Source organism: Podarcis filfolensis (assembly GCF_964270895.1).
Source record: "Podarcis filfolensis genome assembly, chromosome: 4".
Classification (NCBI taxonomy): domain Eukaryota; kingdom Metazoa; phylum Chordata; class Lepidosauria; order Squamata; family Lacertidae; genus Podarcis; species Podarcis filfolensis.
Genome location: NC_139607.1, coordinates 53332653 through 53349409, shown reverse-complemented (window position 1 = coordinate 53349409; position 16757 = coordinate 53332653). Strand labels below are relative to the sequence as shown.

General features: G+C 40.0%; 2 protein-coding genes and 1 long non-coding RNA gene across 14 annotated transcripts in view; 2 read left to right on the top strand and 1 right to left on the bottom strand.

Moving 5' to 3' along the window:
- Positions 1-1299, top strand: part of EVA1C (eva-1 homolog C) — a 51758-nt gene extending 50459 nt beyond the window's left edge. For all 4 annotated transcript variants that reach the window (XM_083611306.1, XM_083611307.1, XM_083611305.1 and 1 more), the window contains exon 8: positions 711-1299. In XM_083611306.1, coding sequence (XP_083467432.1) covers positions 711-1159 — 449 coding nt within the window. In that variant the 3' untranslated portion in view covers positions 1160-1299. The remainder of the gene's footprint in view (positions 1-710) is intronic.
- Positions 1300-6839: 5540 nt separating this feature from the next.
- LOC310761449 (cilia- and flagella-associated protein 298) lies at positions 6840-16513 on the bottom strand. Of its 9 annotated transcripts, XR_014547493.1 has the most exons (11): positions 16366-16509; positions 14001-14141; positions 12930-13097; positions 11880-11947; positions 10782-10940; positions 9523-9654; positions 9069-9164; positions 8855-8971; positions 8202-8401; positions 7410-7457; positions 6840-7028 (listed from the first exon to the last, which is right to left on the bottom strand). XR_014547493.1 is itself a non-coding variant. In XM_083611324.1 (9 exons), exons 3-9 carry the CDS (start codon positions 14137-14139, stop codon positions 8861-8863), a joined length of 873 nt encoding a protein of 290 aa, XP_083467450.1. In that variant the 5' UTR covers positions 14140-14141; positions 15387-15554; positions 16366-16500; the 3' UTR covers positions 8551-8860. The 9 variants fall into 9 exon arrangements, 6 of the variants coding, with proteins under 6 accessions (XP_083467450.1, XP_083467454.1, XP_083467451.1 ...); XR_014547494.1 differs by lacking the exon at positions 8202-8401; XR_014547495.1 differs by lacking the exon at positions 8202-8401 and having other exon boundaries at positions 6840-7023.
- Positions 16281-16757, top strand: part of LOC310761469 — a 34027-nt gene continuing 33550 nt past the window's right edge. The window contains exon 1 of the long non-coding RNA XR_014547516.1: positions 16281-16734. This is a non-coding gene — a long non-coding RNA (uncharacterized lncRNA). The remainder of the gene's footprint in view (positions 16735-16757) is intronic.

Sequence of the window (16757 nt, the reverse complement as noted above, 5' to 3'; positions counted from 1 at the left end):
GAATGCCACACATTAATAGACCAATGTGGTATGCAGATGACAGATACATTGTTGTGCTGCTTTCTTCTCATGCTATGTGTGTGGGTCATAGGGGAAGCAATAACATGTGGTTATCCCTAAGGGCGGTTAAAAGTGCTTGCTTTGAAGAGGTAAAATGCGTTTTTAGGATTAAGTGCTTTGGGATGATCATTAGAACTGTACAGGTAGGATTTAGAACAGAGATACTCAGATATTGTTGCATGGTCTTTGAAGCCAAACAGTACAAATGCCAAAGGTAAAGAACTAACAATAGCTGGCGAACTTTTCCAGAAATAGGCAGCTCTGAGGCAGATACAAACAGCTTTTCAGCGGCAAAGCTTCCCCTCTGCTTTCCCCCTAGAGCAGCCAGCTTCCTAGTGAGTCACACATTTGGCTGAAGTATGGTACCGCCTACACCAGGAGAGAAGCACTTGAAGATCTAGCCTTAGGCTTTAAGGATTATGGTGCCCACACTTAGACTGTTCAGCTGTCTCCCTGTGCCATGGTGCTTTGTGGTCAAGCAGGCAGGATCAGCTAGCCAGAGACAAGTTAGCAGGGCCTGGTGAACCTTGTAGGCTTGGACTGGCACAACAGGACAGGGCCTTTTCAGAAATGAAGATCTTTCATCACTACCCCCTTGTCTGGCCCTCCCTTTATAACCCTTTAGTCTGGGATTTTGTTTCTAATTTCAGATCACCCTGAAAGAGCTGCTCTCTTGTTTGTGTCTAGTGTTTGTGTTGGCCTCGTGCTCACACTCTGTGCTCTGGTGGTCCATGTGTCATGCTCTAATGACCTGGAAAAACTGCGGAGGGTCAGAAAGCGCTTGATACCAGAGGACAAAAAGGCTGATGAAAACAGCGAAGAAGAGGAGGAGGAAGAGGAAGAAGACGACGACGAGGAGGAGCAGGAAGAGGAAAGAGAGGAGTCTTCCAGCTCTGATTTTCCCGATGAACTAGCAGGGTTCTGCAGGACTCCCTATTCAGCTTATTGTTCAATGGACCCAGCTGAACTTGCTGAAAGGATAGAGCGGAGAGAACAGATCATCCAGGAAATCTGGATGAGCAGTGGGTTGGATGCATCTCCTACTCGAAGCCTCAGTCCATTTTATACCAATGAACAGCAATGCATTTGTTTTGGATGAAAAACGCTATTTTTGCAATAAAAAAGAAGAAAATAAAGGGGGAGAAATGTACTTTCTGTGAAGGGACATTTGCAACTCCTAGAAATAATTATTTGCAAAGTTATATTATTAATAATTATAATTAAATGCTTTAAAATATGTGTGTGTTGCATATGCTGACTTTATGCCTCTGATTAATTGTACATTATCATTCTATCTAAAGCATTTCTGTTTGAAAATGAATTGACCGTATTAAAAACCAGCACAGCACACATTTCCACTAAGGAAATTGCATTTCTGAAAGGTACTGAAGATAAAAAGAGAGGCCACTGCAGAACTAAATGGGTCACTTTGCAGACTTCTTTTCAAAATAACCTTTAGAAAAATCCTGTATGGTTTAGGCCAATCAAATCTAAAGTTATATCAGAAATTTATTCCTTTAGAGAAGAATGTCTCCCACATTTAGTCACAATCTGTAGGGAACTAGAAGAACAAAAGGAGGAAAAATGTCACTTCCTACTTGTGATACTTAGGAGTTGTCCGTTCTTTCCCTATGCAGAACTCACACGTTAATGTAGTAGCATAAGATATACTGGGGTGGAGTGGACTTTGGCTTTTCATTTCCTATTGTTTTAAAGGAAAAGTGGAGCTTGGGAAAATTAATAAAAGGGAACATTTCCCAATTACTAATTAGTGAGCTCATACTGAATCAGAAAACCTTCAGCCTGATTCATTTCCTAGTAAGTCAGGAAGCTAATAAACTTGCCAAGAAGTCCTTAAAAAAAATAGAAGAATCAAAGAATTTGAAAGGACAGAAAAGCAGACTACTGCAAGGCCAGAAAATAACCCCCACCCACAATGGACTGATCCAGACTGCATGTCACCAGCAGAGCAGGCACACAGGGAGGTGTTTACTGAGCAATAGCTGGGGGGGGAGGGGGCGTCATGCAAATTTATCCAACAAAGACACAGTTCAAACACTTACTAAGCAAGTGTTATAACTAGCCAGACAAAGAGGCAGAGAAAGACATATTAGATCTGCTCCTCCTTCTGGTCCTTCCTCCAACCAATAGGATCTGGGTTGCCCTGCCAACTTGTCCTTTGGTGCTGCTGTTTTGACCCCAGGTCAGTCATCTGTCACCTATGAGGAGACTGACCTGTTGTTTTACTGAAATCTTGGTGAATGAGCAGAGGCCAGGGTGCGCACCACATCACTACCACATGAGAAGTGCTGCCTCTGGAGGTGCCTAAACTGGCTAAATCAAATGATGCAAGTCTAACCCACAGTGTAAGCGACACAGCATAGAAAAGTAACACATCTCAGAAATAAAAGGGTAAGTCAGTCTCTGCTTGCTATTTTGCTTAAACATATATATTGCTCTACCACTATATACATTTTAAGAGTGTACTCCTATGTCGGTAGTGTTAGTTTTTTGCAGCCCAGGATATCATTAGATTTACTGGCAAAATCGGTTGGCTGGAATTTAGGTTTAATATTATGCTTACCAGTGGTGGGGCTGGGGAGGCCATAGCCCTGGGCGTGCTTTTTTGAGGGGACGTGACCAGGCACCCCCACAAGAGGATCCTGGAGGTAGAGAGAGGCTGCAGCGTGCGAGGTGCCCCTGACACCCTCAGGGGCGCGGCCGTGAGCGTAGTTAGCTTAGACTCCACCACTGATGCTTGGAGCTATTCTGCCCCAAAATGTCTAGTTCTGAAACTGAAACCTGGAATTCTGTCAATAAATCTGCCTCATGTAAAATTGAGTTTCAGAACTTTTCCAGCATTGCCAAAGTTCATTAATTAGTAGCTTGTAGACTTACAAGTTTATCCTGTGTAAGAATGGTTGCATTTTCATTGCCTGGCAAAATCCAGATTCCCTGGCATATATGTACCCTGATGAGTGGAGGCGGGTCTATTAGGGAAAATGTGGCACGGCCCCACCAACCTCAAGCCTGACACCAGTCAACGCCTACCTGCTTGTCTTCTTACTTACCTGTTCAAGAGGTGGCACTGTCTTCTTCTTGCTTAGTCTCAGTGCCACCTCTTGTAGAAGACAGCAGGGAGGATGGGGACAAGTATAGCTCACTGGCTGTATCTATTGGCTCTGGCTCCACCTACTGTTGGTCGCCCTACTTTCCACCCTATCAGCCCCAATGGGCACCAGTCACCCTTATTATGCACGTGGTTTGTAGTGTGTACACATTACATTTTCTGACATAAAGATAAATGGTTTTGAGTATACTTTTAAAAATGCAATTTGTCAAAAAGTCCCTAGAAGCAATCTAAATTAAACAGTAAATAAAGGGGAGTGGAGCTGGGGCAGAGGGGGAAAGAGGAATAACTTTTATGAAACGTCCTGAAAAATTGTCAACTTGCAGAAAATGAGAAGCCTGTTTAGAAAGTCCTGCTTTGAATTTTTGTTTTGTTTTGTTACTGTTTTAGCTTTGAGGAAGAAATCTGTGGTAGTTGGATATCAGCAGGATGCAAATACTGAAACAACAAGAATTATAAAGTTGCCAGTATCTTAAAAATAAAAAATAAATCTAAAGTCAAAGGATACAGTTGCACAAGGGGGCACACAGTGTCACTCTAAAGGTAAGGACGTCCAAAGATAACAAGAAAGAAGAGGCTTAGCAGTGCATTTTGTATGCTCAAATACAGTGGCATTGCTTAAGAAACAAATATTATAAACAGTGTGTGTGTCCTAAAAGCATCTACCGGTACCTATTAGGGTCATCTTACCTTCTTACTTTATGTTTAATGACACTACATTCTGTTACAACAAATAACTTTTAGTATTTGTGGTTCAATGTAAAGCTTTAATGGAGATCAGTTCTTAAAAATTGTATCATTTGCCCCTCTGAATAGCTAGGCCACCTAGGAATCAAATGTTTCCTATTGGGACTGCCCATTCTAAGGATGAAAAAGAAGTTGAAAATTAATCCTTTTTGAAACCCAAGCCTTTTATCCAAACTCATTCAGCTGTTGCATGTACAACATTTCTCTGAGCCCAAAGCATGCAGCTGCACCTCGGAGGTTTTTCAGGACACTATTGTGATCAGCCAGCCAAGGCACTGCTGTTTGAAAGGTGTGGTAAAGATGACAATGGAATAGGTGTGGCATCACATTAAAGCAACCTTGAGGTTTCCTTTCACTCAAGCGAGGACCTGAAACAGTTGGAAAAATATAAAATGGGGGTGTCAAGGAGGGAAGTGGATTGGAAACGGAAATGCCTTCGAAGCCAGTCAACTGGCTTGACTTAAGCACTGTGAAGTACCTAGATCTGCCTTGTAACACAATCTATTCTACTGTAACATAGCTGAGCACCGTAGACAAACTTGGATGCTTTCCTTCCAAGTAACACAATGAAAGCCGTTTGGTACCTGAAAGGACTTGCTCCAAAGCGCCATTGACATTGAAAGGATGGAATGACTTTGATGGTGGAGTTTGTTTTGTTTTTAAGATTAGATTCCTTCTATGACTCAGAGTTGTTTTTAATGTGTGGGTTTTTCTAAAAAAAAGTTCACTGAAGTTTTTACTGGTTCTGCTCCACAGAGAATCCTCTCTCAAACTGAAAGAATGTACAGCTCTTAAAGGAACACTGAATTAAGCTGCATAATGAAATCAATTAGAAATGGTGGATAGGAATGGAGAAATTCGATTCAGTTGGTATTTAAAGCTGAATCTATTAAATTCACACTTTCTAGAATAATATGCAAACCAAAATACAGCTATTCTTTGAAATTCACTCTTACCCAAATTTTGTAATGCAGTTCTTCAAACAAGCAATGTTTACAAAATTTAGGGGAAAGTGTGCATACAAATGAAGGTATCGGTGAAAGTAGCATACAAAAGTGCCTTATATTTGAAAAATTTGCTTGCAAAAATGTGTACATTAGTCAAAACTGCATATGAAATGTGTTTGGAGAAATTTGTACAAAATGCTGATGAATCCTCAAAAGCTTTTTCTTCAAATGCAAATTGCTGCAAAATGTGGAGAACTGAAGTTAGGATTGGAAAACTAAGAAACTGAGATCTTTCAATATCTAATGATGGATATGTTGATTGCCCACACAGTAACTTGGTTCTATAGCAGATGGTAGTGGTGATGAGGCGGGACTGCGGATTAGCTCTTTGAACGAGTCATTAGAGGTACTGTACACCCACTGAAATTAATGGCACTAATTTAATTTCAGTGGGTCTACCCAGAGTAAAACTTAGTTGAATGTCATCTACTGCTCCTATCTGCAGATGGATGACATCCCACTTTCCTGGCCCCACAAGAACCTCAATTTTCTTCTCATATAGACCACACTGTATTAGTATCAGCATAGGCAGACATAGAATAATTCATCCAAATTTCAATCTCACCAAATATCCTATGAACCTATACCACTGAAGGGAGAGTGGAATGCATTACTAATACCCAAAGTCCCCTCCTCCCTAACAGTCAGATGACCACAGGCAAGTAGTTAAAATCAGTAAATGCCCACATGGATTTCTCAGTAAAATACTACTGTACTGAAAAGTTATAAATGGGGAACTTTTTAAAGGAGTTAATTAAACTTCAATTTATTATTTATGTTTCCTTTTAAGTTCTCTCCCTCCCACATTATAATCTTGGGATAAGAAATTAAAAGTGTGCTTTTTTTCCTTGTGAGGGAAGTGCCAAGTTTCCTCATTTCTCTGTAAACTTCCTCATTCCAAGAGCCCAAAATTTATTGCAGTACAGCATGTACTTGTTGGTGTACAATGAAAGGCAAGTCATGTCCTTGAAGCTGACAAGCAGCATTTGTATTGTAAAGTATGTACTAATTCTGTCATGCATGTTTGTTTTTGCTTCATCTCAGCTATGCTTTTTAATAGTCCATGGTATTGTATGGCAGAGAGAGACAGAAAGCACATCAAGAATTAATCTCTAGGTCACTTTGCAATTGATCTTCAAGGGTTTCCAATTCCCTTCTAAATTAGGCTACTTAAATGAAGAAAGTAGGGTGTATGCACAGACCAGGGATGACTTTTTGAGTGACAGAATTGGGAGCTGTGCTCAGACATTGTAAACAAAGTCAGAATCCCTGCTCTATAATAACATCAGCTGGCTGGAGCTGATGGGAGTTGTAGTCCAAAACATCTGGAAGGCACCAGGTTGGAAAAGGCTGTTCTAGACCTTCCATCTAGTAACAGCAAATTCCTGTAGCCACCTTACCTCTTGAACACTCTCCCTGGCAATCCGATCTCCTCCTCAGTCAACCTCCATCCTCTCCTTAAGTGTTGTGCCATTTCTTCAGTCTTCTTTCATCCCGGTTCCCTAATTCAAGTTGCCTGCTACTCCTCCAGGTTTTATTTTCTTAGCCCAATCCTTCCTCTAGCTTCCTTGTCTTCACCCGTTTGTCCCTTAAACTCCCTACATACCTGGATATCTTTTCACCCCTCAACCTGCCTGTGTGAGGTTTAATCCTAGGCAACCTGACAACTTTTCCTTGCTTTCCAGAGAGCACTGTAAACTGCTTAATTCCCTCAGCGACTGAACATTCTGTATCACTAGGTGACCCATGCCAGGATCTGGAGGTTTCACCAACACAAGAATAAATGCAATACAGATGGAGCAGAGGACAGAAATTCATGGACACAGACATTGCTTCATGGCACTTTTCCTGCTTCTAAAAGTGATTGATAAGCGCTATTTCAAAAACACAGTTACTAGTTTTGCCTTTGGGTCTTTATTAAACAAATCACACACATTCAACACGTCTGTTATGGTTGTGCACCAGCCTGGACATGGATGTCTTGTTACCTACAGTGATGTAAACTCCTAAGTAGTATTGCTCAAGCTCAGCGGTTAGATTCTGTATATGCTATTTTAGAGTATCAGATCTTTCACCCCTCTGCACTGTGGACACAAAAAACATTCAGACTGAACATAGGCAGCGTACAGGCAATGTAGTTAGCACTATTAAACTGAAAACTGATCCTTTTAGATTGAGTTCAGTTTGCTAGTATAATCATTGGAGCTTCTGCCCAGCGAAAGGTAAAACCAAAGCTAAGAAGAGTAATGCTGCTGTGAAGCCTGGTAATTGTTCTGTGCAACTACTGTAATTTTAAAGTGTCTCTACAGCACAATGTAGTAAGGGTGGCTATAAAAGTATGCATCTCTCTCTCTCTCTCTCCCTGTGTGTGTGTACCACAAGCTCATTGCTTTTGCTCACCACCAATCCCAAAATAATAGAGTTAAGGACATGCTCCCTATGTCCCTAGGAGTAATGAGCCTTACCTTGGGCAGCAGTTCTGGCTCAGACTTAGATGTATGTGGAGGGTCCAGCTGGATTAGAAAGACCAACAGCAAAAATCACAGAAGAGCATTCTCACCAATGATACCAATCTTCACACCCCACTTTCCACTTATTTTTTAAAAAGGAAATAAAATCATTTATTACTCCGATACCAGATCCCCTTGAGAAATTTTATTCAGATTACAGAGAGACTTCCTGGTGTTGCCTTTAAGATAGGATGTTATTTAAAAAGAACAAATTATCTTTGAGTTCATGGAACTCATCGTTCTTTTAAAAATATCAGTTGACTTTCTATTTCAGCTCAAGTCTACAATATTGTTGACTGCAAGGTTTTCTGGCAGGATAGCTATTTACATCCTAGCAATTATTTATTATGCAGTATTTATTTCCTGCCTTTCCTGCCAGGAGCTCAAGGTGGCATATAGAGTATCCTTCCCATATTATCTTCACAACAATCCTGCAAAGCAATTAACCTGAGATATTTAAAAAGCACTGATCAAATTGTCCTTACTGTGGCTGCTCAGATGACCAGGTTCCATGAACTGATACGTATTTTTAAAAATATTCTACACCGCCCTTCAAGGCAACAGGGCTAGATCATGTCTGATAAATCCACGCTTCTTTCAACCATAATTTATATAATACCTAATGATTATGTATGGCAGGAGTGTAAAAATAACCTAATTCTCCACATGGTTGGAGCTATAATGGTGGAAATAGTTGTTTATCCATTTATCTCTTAAACAGGTAAAGTAGGAATTGACAGTGGATACCTCAGCTTGTGATGAGTTCTCCATTAACGTTTGAATCACACAGTTGCAAACATGGGTCCGGAACCAGAATTCAACTTCTGCAGATGAAAAGGCTCCTTCTGTCCATTGAATGCTTTGATTCAACAGAGGGACCCCATTGGTAGGGAGGAGGAGAGGACTTTTGGCCATTCCTCTCTGGAACAGTGTGGTAATGCTGGAGGCTGCATAGGGAGGGAGAAATTGGCACTGGCAGGATTGAAGTCTGGATCCAACAAATGGTCTACACATTAAAAAAAGTGTTGCCTTCTAAAGTAGCTTACATCATTTTGAACAGCATAATTACAATGGACAAACAGAAACAAGGCAGCTGTAGAATGACGACAACCAGTTTAATAATATGACAGCCATGCTGGCGAACTAGTTAAAAATATAAACATCCAATTTGTAAGTCTATTGTAGTGCATTCACAAAATAAGCTTTAGTTTTTTATTTCTAAAAGGCAAGTGTGTCAAAGAGGCTGAATATATTTTGCAATCGATCATAACAATAGATCACTTCTACAAAACTAGAAGCTAATATTTCACAATAATTATAATGCACATTTTATCATCCATGTTATTTGTAAACCTCAGTGGATTAATTTATCTTGTAAAAAGGAAAAAAAAATTGCATACATAGCTTCATTTGGGTCTCCACTTAATGTCCTTTACACCATGAAAATGTCTTTTCAAGGCATGACTGTCAGCCCATTCAGAATCTAAAAATGAATCATCATCATTTTCTTCCAATTTCTGTTGGGGAAATAGCAAAGAAAATGTGTTTAAAACTGCAAAAATGTTTACCTGTATTGTTTTCAACAGCATAAATACCACAACAAACCCTAGATACCTTGAGTTCCTCTTGCCTTCTGTGATAAAAAAGGATCATCTGTTTGTGTTCTTCACCACTTATGACAGGCTCACGGGCTGGAGCTCCTTGTCCTTTCTGGAAAAATAAAGCAAGTTTGTACTCACTGGCACTTTTAACTATTCTGTGACATAATAAACCAAGGTTTAAGTCACTGCCTGCCAATTACCTGTGAACCTGTTGTGAAAAGATCCCTGTCCCCCATGATAGCCAGGGCCTAAATGACATTTCACAGGAGATCAAGTAGCACATCTCTAATACCCCCTGTCATGTATGCCTCAAGGGGTGCTGTATAATATAATAAAAATTAATTCTTACACTGCACCCAGGTTAGAAAAATAGCTATTCTTGGCCCAATGAGTATGGTGCCATGGTTTGTTCCAAGACACCAAAAGAGAAATGAAATGCACTGAAATGTATCAAGAGTTTCACTTACTTTCTGTATCTTCACAATAATTTTGGTTTTCTCATTTTTGCCCACATAGTCAGAAAGCTGCTTTGTTCTCTTCAGTTCTTTTGCTGCCCACCACAGTTGTGCCTCTGGTTCCTCAATAACCTCAAGTGCAGCCTATGACAAATTACGTCATGAAATGCTTAGCGGTTTCAACAAATATACCAGCCTGATCTCCAGATGTTTTGGACTACAACTTCCATCAGCCCCAGTCAGCACAGAATTACAGTCCAAAACATCTGGAGGACACCAGGAAGGTTGAAATACACAGATTGCAGATTAAACTTTTTCAGAGCAGTGGGAACAACTTGTCTAACAGACAGATATCCATTTCACCACTAAAAACTAAACAAATATAATGACTAAGACAAACTTTGCAGTGTAGGAAACTGTCCCTCCACCCTTTAAAAAAATAATAAACAGGTACAAAATCCATTGCTGGTGATGGAAAGCAAACACTCTCAAAGAGTGCACATATTCAATTATTGGTGAAGTACTACTATGCAGAGGGTATAGCCTCACTTACTATTTTTTAAAGTGAATCATGAACTAAAACAGGCAGCCTTAAGTACAACGTCATCACTGATTTTTGTTTATCAAGTGATTGATTCTGTGAGATGACAAGCACTGGGATCTAAGGGTACACAGATTTCATTGTGACAGGAAATCAGTTCTAATTAATTAACTGTATTCTTGCTAAATTTTTATTTATGTGTGATGTGGTATCAGTTTCATCAATACAGACTTCAGCATTTATGTTCCAATTTCAAATCCATTTTTAAGATGGATCTTAAATAAACAAATAAACTGTGTTATCCTAGAAAAAAAGCTAAATGGTAATTAAAGGGAATTTCATGATTTCTAACAAATGTTTATTAACTCACCGAATTTTCACAAACCTGAAATAATTATAATATAATACTACCTCTCCCTGCTGCCTTTCAAAAAATAAGTGTGCAGAAATGGTTACTTGCCCTGCAGTATACAGGGAAGGGAAAGGACACTTTGGTCCCAGTCTCTAACCAGAAAAACAACTGCAGCAAGAGGAAAAGCCATTTTTAATTCAAAACATATTCAGTTGTAAAAGTCACTTAGTTACCTTTGGGATGGAGCAGGATATAAATCAAATAATTATACGAATAACACACAAATGACTACATGTTCTGCAAAAGCCCCAACTTTTTAATTCCAGGAAGGGCAACATTTTTAAAACTAGAAACCATGTGACCCAAGTAAATCATTACATGAGTTCCTGACAGATCTTCTTTATCTTCAAACTCCATTCTAATTGGGTCATATGGAGGGAGTCCCATTGGGTAAACAATCATTACAGCTCCTCGGAGCTGGTCCAGTGCATCTTTCACCATATCCTTATTAACACACACATTGGCTTGCACTTGTTTCTGAAATACAGACAGAAGACATTAATTTAACAAACCAACAAAGCACAGAGGACAGAATGTTTTCCTTGCAGTTCACAATGTGACTCAGCATGACATTTGAGGAAAGCCGAGTAACAAAGAACGCCATACTTAGCTTTTCTGTCTGATGCATAAAGGATCAAATGTTTGTTTTACTGTACGCAATATTGGGTAAGATAAAAATGAAATCTCTTGTCAAAGATTCTATTTAAAAGATCTGTGGCAAATATGTATAAGACCCAAACTTGCAGTCAATGCAAAATTGGATGCAGAATCACCTCTTTTATGCAGTATTTACCATTTTTTCCAAAGTGATAAAAGTTTCTGGAGCAAGCCAGCAGCATGGTTTACTCAGAGGACAATAAAAGGCTCACCAACCACTAAGGGGGGAAATCAAGCATTTGCTCCGCTTTCCCACTAAAATCAATAGAATGTATAGATTTACATTATATATATTAATGGACTTTTAATTCACAACTCCACCCTCAAAATGAAATGTGAAGCTAGGAGAAGAGAGACTCCTTGTGGACTATACCTTTATTTCTACTCCATGATATATTTTTGATTGGGAAGAATGGGGGGGGGGTTAAACATCTACAAACTGTTTTTTCTATACAACTATTCAAAAGAAACTTAAAATATACAACAGTCAATAAGGTCAAATATTCTACAAAGCTATTGATATTTCTAATCCACACCGCCAAGCCATGGGGTGATATTGTTGATTGGCTTGCAATGTGTCACTGCCACAGCTACACTGGAGTGGCAACCATTACTCATGCTGCTGATTTTGTTCACACAGAGATCTTTATGACCTTTGAATAGGTACGTTAATATGAGCTGTTTGATAAAATTAAGTCCAAATTTTAAAATGTTAATTAATTGCCTCAAATGCCATACAAAAAATTAGAAGTATCTTACCTTAGATATTAGTGCCTTGGCTTCTTCTACTGTTGCTTTTAAAACCTGTTTCATTTTTTCATTTGGAGCTTAAAATAAGAAATCTGCATTTAATATGATTTGGTATTATATGCAGACTGACTATATAAAAAGCAATCTTTTTACATAAAATGTTGCCACTATAAATGTCTCTCTTAAGCCAGGCATCATTAAACCTCATATTCTTATTCATTCCGAGCTGACCCATTGATATTAATGACTGGCATTTTTTAATTTTTTAAAAATATAATATATACATTTAGTAACTATAAAAACTATAAAGACTGCCTTGTATGTTAAATTTTGCACCTATTTCTTGGCACAAAATAATCTGAATGATGTCATTTCTGAATGGTGCAGTCAGAGAATTGGTTCTAAAGAAGTGCAAATGATATTCCACTCATACAGCAGTGCTTTCCTGATTTCAGCTACTCTGCAGCCTCTGGAAAACCCTTTGAAATGGGGTGAAATGGTGGGAAAGGGGTGTGAACAAATGGAAGTGACTTTTAGCTGCAAAGAGAACTTCTGAATCCAAATCATGAAATGTGCAGCTTTTGTTAGAGGAATTCAGGCTCATCTGATGCTAAAAGATTGAAGAGCTCCTTCCCTTTCCTAGCACTACTGCTTCATTTTAGGCAACCAATTTAAGTTTTCTTGCTGGCTGCATGTACTTGCACCTTATAACAATTCACGTATCCAAACATAATAGCTACATTGTCCCACTGTCGATTATAGCATGTATTTTGCTACTGGCGTTGAACTGGGGCTTGCCAGAATATAGCGCTAAGCATAAAAAACAGGCACACTTTTTGGATTCAATAGAAAGGTCCTGAGTATGGTTTTTATATACCCTTGCAAATATGTAAGTCTGATACTGAAAATAACATAACTAGCATTATTTACATAACCTACAGTCATTTTTCAACATGAAAAAGTATGCAGGATCAAAATACCAAATACATTTCTTATAGAATCCTCTCTTGGCTAATTATATACAAAAAAGTCATGTATGCTTAAGGTACATTTATTTACCATGACCATTTCTTCGTCCAATTTCATCTTTTTTAAAGACGCTTCCACCACTTGGAATACATTTTTCTGCCCATTCATCCTTCAGCTTCAGCTCTTCTATTTGCTCATCTGTCAGACCTTGCATATTAGGAGGTAAGAAAATACCATGTTCTGCCAGTGTTTCTATTTCTATAAAAAAAACCCAGAGAATAGGATAAGATGATTAAAATTATGTCAATTAGCCTTTATTTATTTAAATTATATAAGAAAAATCATATACCTCTTGATTTTAATAAAAACTTCAAAGCAGTTTACAAAAAGCCAACATTACAATTATCAATAAAAACAGTTAAAAACAGGTACAGTCATACCTTGGAAGTCAAACAGCTTAGTTCCCAAACATTTTGGCTCCTGAACGTCGCAAACACAGAAGTGACTGTTCCGGTTTGCAAACTATTTTTGGAAGCTGAACGTCCGACGTGGCTTCCGATTGCCTGCAGGAACTTCCTGCAGCCAATCGGAAGCCGCACTTTGGTTTTTGAATGTTTTGGAAGTCGAACGGACTTCCGGAATGGATTCCGTTCGACTTCTAAGGTAAAATGTATTTTAAAAACATTCAAAACTAAAACCAACAATAAACTAAAAAGAGATAAAAGCACACATAATTTCTTCATGTCTGGCTAGGCATGCTTAAACAGAAATGTTTTAAGCAGGCACCTTTGGCTCTCTTATTTGGCAGAGATTGCTAAATAAATGAAAAACAAAAATTGGGCTGTTGTAGAATTAGAATATTAGCTTAAATTATATCCTACAGACACGATTTAAGAAGTTTATTGTTCCTTCATCTATGTGGGTAATTCAATTAACTATTAAAAGGCTTTTATTTTATTTTATTAAAGATAGCAATTCCTAACAGAAAGAAACACCAAACTGTCAGCAAATTTATGCAGCTCGTCAGTGCCATCAAAAACACTAATCCTTGCATGGCATAAGTAACCCATAGGAACTAGGAAGGAAGCATTGCCATAGAAAATGCTCATTTTCCACAAGAAAGTTGGGGTGGGTGGGAAGGCAAATGGATACATTTCACACCTGCACAAACACGATGAACTTTGAGCCTTCCATTGTAAATCTTGGTCACTTCCTGTGTTAAATCTTCAATGGAAATGCTGCCTGTTGTCTCCAGCAGAAATTGGCTCTCATCACCATTCTTCACATGGAGCAAAACCATTTCTGCAAAAGCAGAGAAACACAGACAAATACTAAAGAAAATGTGTCACCATTTATCAGACAAGAACAGGAAAAAGGTGTCAAGAACCTTGCAAATAAACATTTTGGGAAACTATGAGAGCCAAACACTATAGACAGGAAATTTGTCCGATACCAAGTTTACAGTTGCACAGTTTCAAAGCAATATAAAAGGAAATAAAGTCTCCTAGCCTCCAAAACAGGACCAGAATGTCAAAGGTTCATTGCGAGGCTTGAGAATAAAAAAGAGTAAGCAAGCATAGCAGAAATTAATAGGTAAGAACTTCAGAGTTTGTGGAAGGAAAATGATTTCATTTTTCCTTTCTTTCCTTCCTAAGAATGTGCCCAAGCATAAGGTTTCAGATCTGTTTCAAAAATAAACAGAACCTCTACTATGGGGCACATAGTTCACTGAAGTCTTGGTTGCAGAGATGCTCAGAATCTTATCCCTCCCTGGAATTCCACACTAAAAGTCCTAAAATGCCAAACCCTACCCATGCCACTTAGGAGGATGAGGATGTGGAAACTGTTGTATAATTATTTATTGTATTTAAAAATCCTACAGCTAAGTGTGGTATAGAGACCATTCCATAAAACGGCACAGACTCCACCCTATTTTGTAGGTTAAGGGTTGTTATTGTTTTTAAATCAAAGTTATTGTTACATTGCATGAAGCTGTGATATTCTGAGATCACTTTCTATACAAGATTCCTTTTATAATAAGGGTATATGTAGCTCTTACTTTAAGCCAAGACTCATTCTCCAAAGCTATGAACTCTGCCTTAGAGCCTAGTTTCACTAAAAGTTCCATACCATGAAACATGGAAAGTAAACAGTGCCTCTGAGCATATACAGTTTCCTTGTTTCACTTCTTAATTTGCACCTACTAAACCTTGACATCCATTCTACATTTATGCCAACCCAGGTGGTAAAGCTTCTTCCCCAATGGTGCATATTGTTTTTGTCAAAAAAAAAAGTTCAACAACTTTGGGGCTTGTCAAAAAAAGTTTTGAGGTCTTCCTAAAAAAACCTTAGCAACTTTTGGGGTGTCCTGGTTTTTACTTTTTGGCAACCCTATTTTAAGGAACTATAATTTCTCTAGACTCAGCAGCCAAACATTACTTTCCCCAATTTTCCTTCTAGAATCTGTAAACCTTACCCATCTTCCCTAACTCCCAAAAAACTGCTTGGAAAAAAAAAGTTTTTTAAAAGTGTAAATTGGGCTCTTACTTGAAAGTGACTCATTTGCTCATTCCAGTTTACAAAATGTAACCTCTGCTGGCTTTTCTCAGATGCTGCAAAGGATGTAAAATGGCATGTGAGGTTGCTACAGAAAAGTTCCAGCTTCTGATCTTTTACAACCAAGGTCTAGCCTTGTGCTTTTTACGCAGCAGGTACCTGTGAGTTGGAGGAACACAACTGGTGACAAATGACTTGCATTAATATAGATGGGGAAAGCAGAAGAGCAGTGGCGTAGCGTGGGTTGTCAGCACCCGGGGCAAGGCAAGTAATTTGCGCCCCCTAACCCGTGGATTTGCCCTAACCCCAGATGTTGCGCCCGGTGCGGCCGGCCCCCCCTGCACCCCCCACGCTACGCCACTGCAGAAGAGTGGGTCTTCCAGTATATTCTGTGGCCACATTGGTGCGAGTCTGTGTTAAGGGATTGCAAGTGAGCTGCTGTGAGGTCGCCACCTTTCCTTTCCTGACAAGATGTAGCTTCTTCCTTCCTTTTCTTTTTTGGAAATCAGCCCAGGAGTCGGCAGCTGTCCCTTCCCCATCATCGCATCTCCATCCTGGAGGAGGCAAAGCTTCCTGATCTAGAAGCCCTTTATAAAAGGCCCAATAACTCTCCAGGTCTTACAGGGTTCTTGAGCCTTTTTAACAGTTTCTTAAGAGAAGAGAAGCAGGAAAACAGCGAGTGCACAAGGGAGGTGGGAAACCGGGAAATCTAGGAACCGGGAACCAACTTCAAGCTTTGGAAATAAGCGGCCGGGTTGAAGGAAGCTCTTCCTGAAGCAACTGCCGGTAGAAAGATGAAGAAGGAAGATGAAAGGGGAGGGGGGGCTCGTCCGCTCAGCGGCTCCGCCCCTTCAACGGTTCCTTTCGTTTCTATGGAAACCAACCGACGCACGCAAAGCCGCGCTCGCGACCGGCTCCTTCGGCTTTCCGTCTTCCGCAGCGGCCCCCCAAGCTCCCAAACCCCGCTCACCTGAGTCACCGCGTAGGAAAAGCCCCTCAAGCCGACTTCCCGCTCTTCGTTCGCCGCCGCCGCCGCCGCCGGGGCTCAACTCGGTGCTCTATACTAGCAACTTCGGCGACCCAGGAAGTGTTCCTCACTCGACCAATCGCGCAAGGCGAAGGCTCGCGGCTTCGCTGTCACTCAGCACTAGCCCCGCCCGCCCCCAGGGAGGGGGCGTCGAGAACGGGGCCGTTTTTAAAGGGCCCGCGTCCTCCTTAAGGCGCGCTTTGCTAGCGGGAGGAGGACGTCGAGGTTTGGCTGGAGGGCTGAGCAGCACTTGCCCCGGGTGAGCGTGGCCAGCTCCGCCCGAAGGGGAAGACCCGGATGATGAGCGTAACTGTGCGTGGCCTCCTGCCACAGGC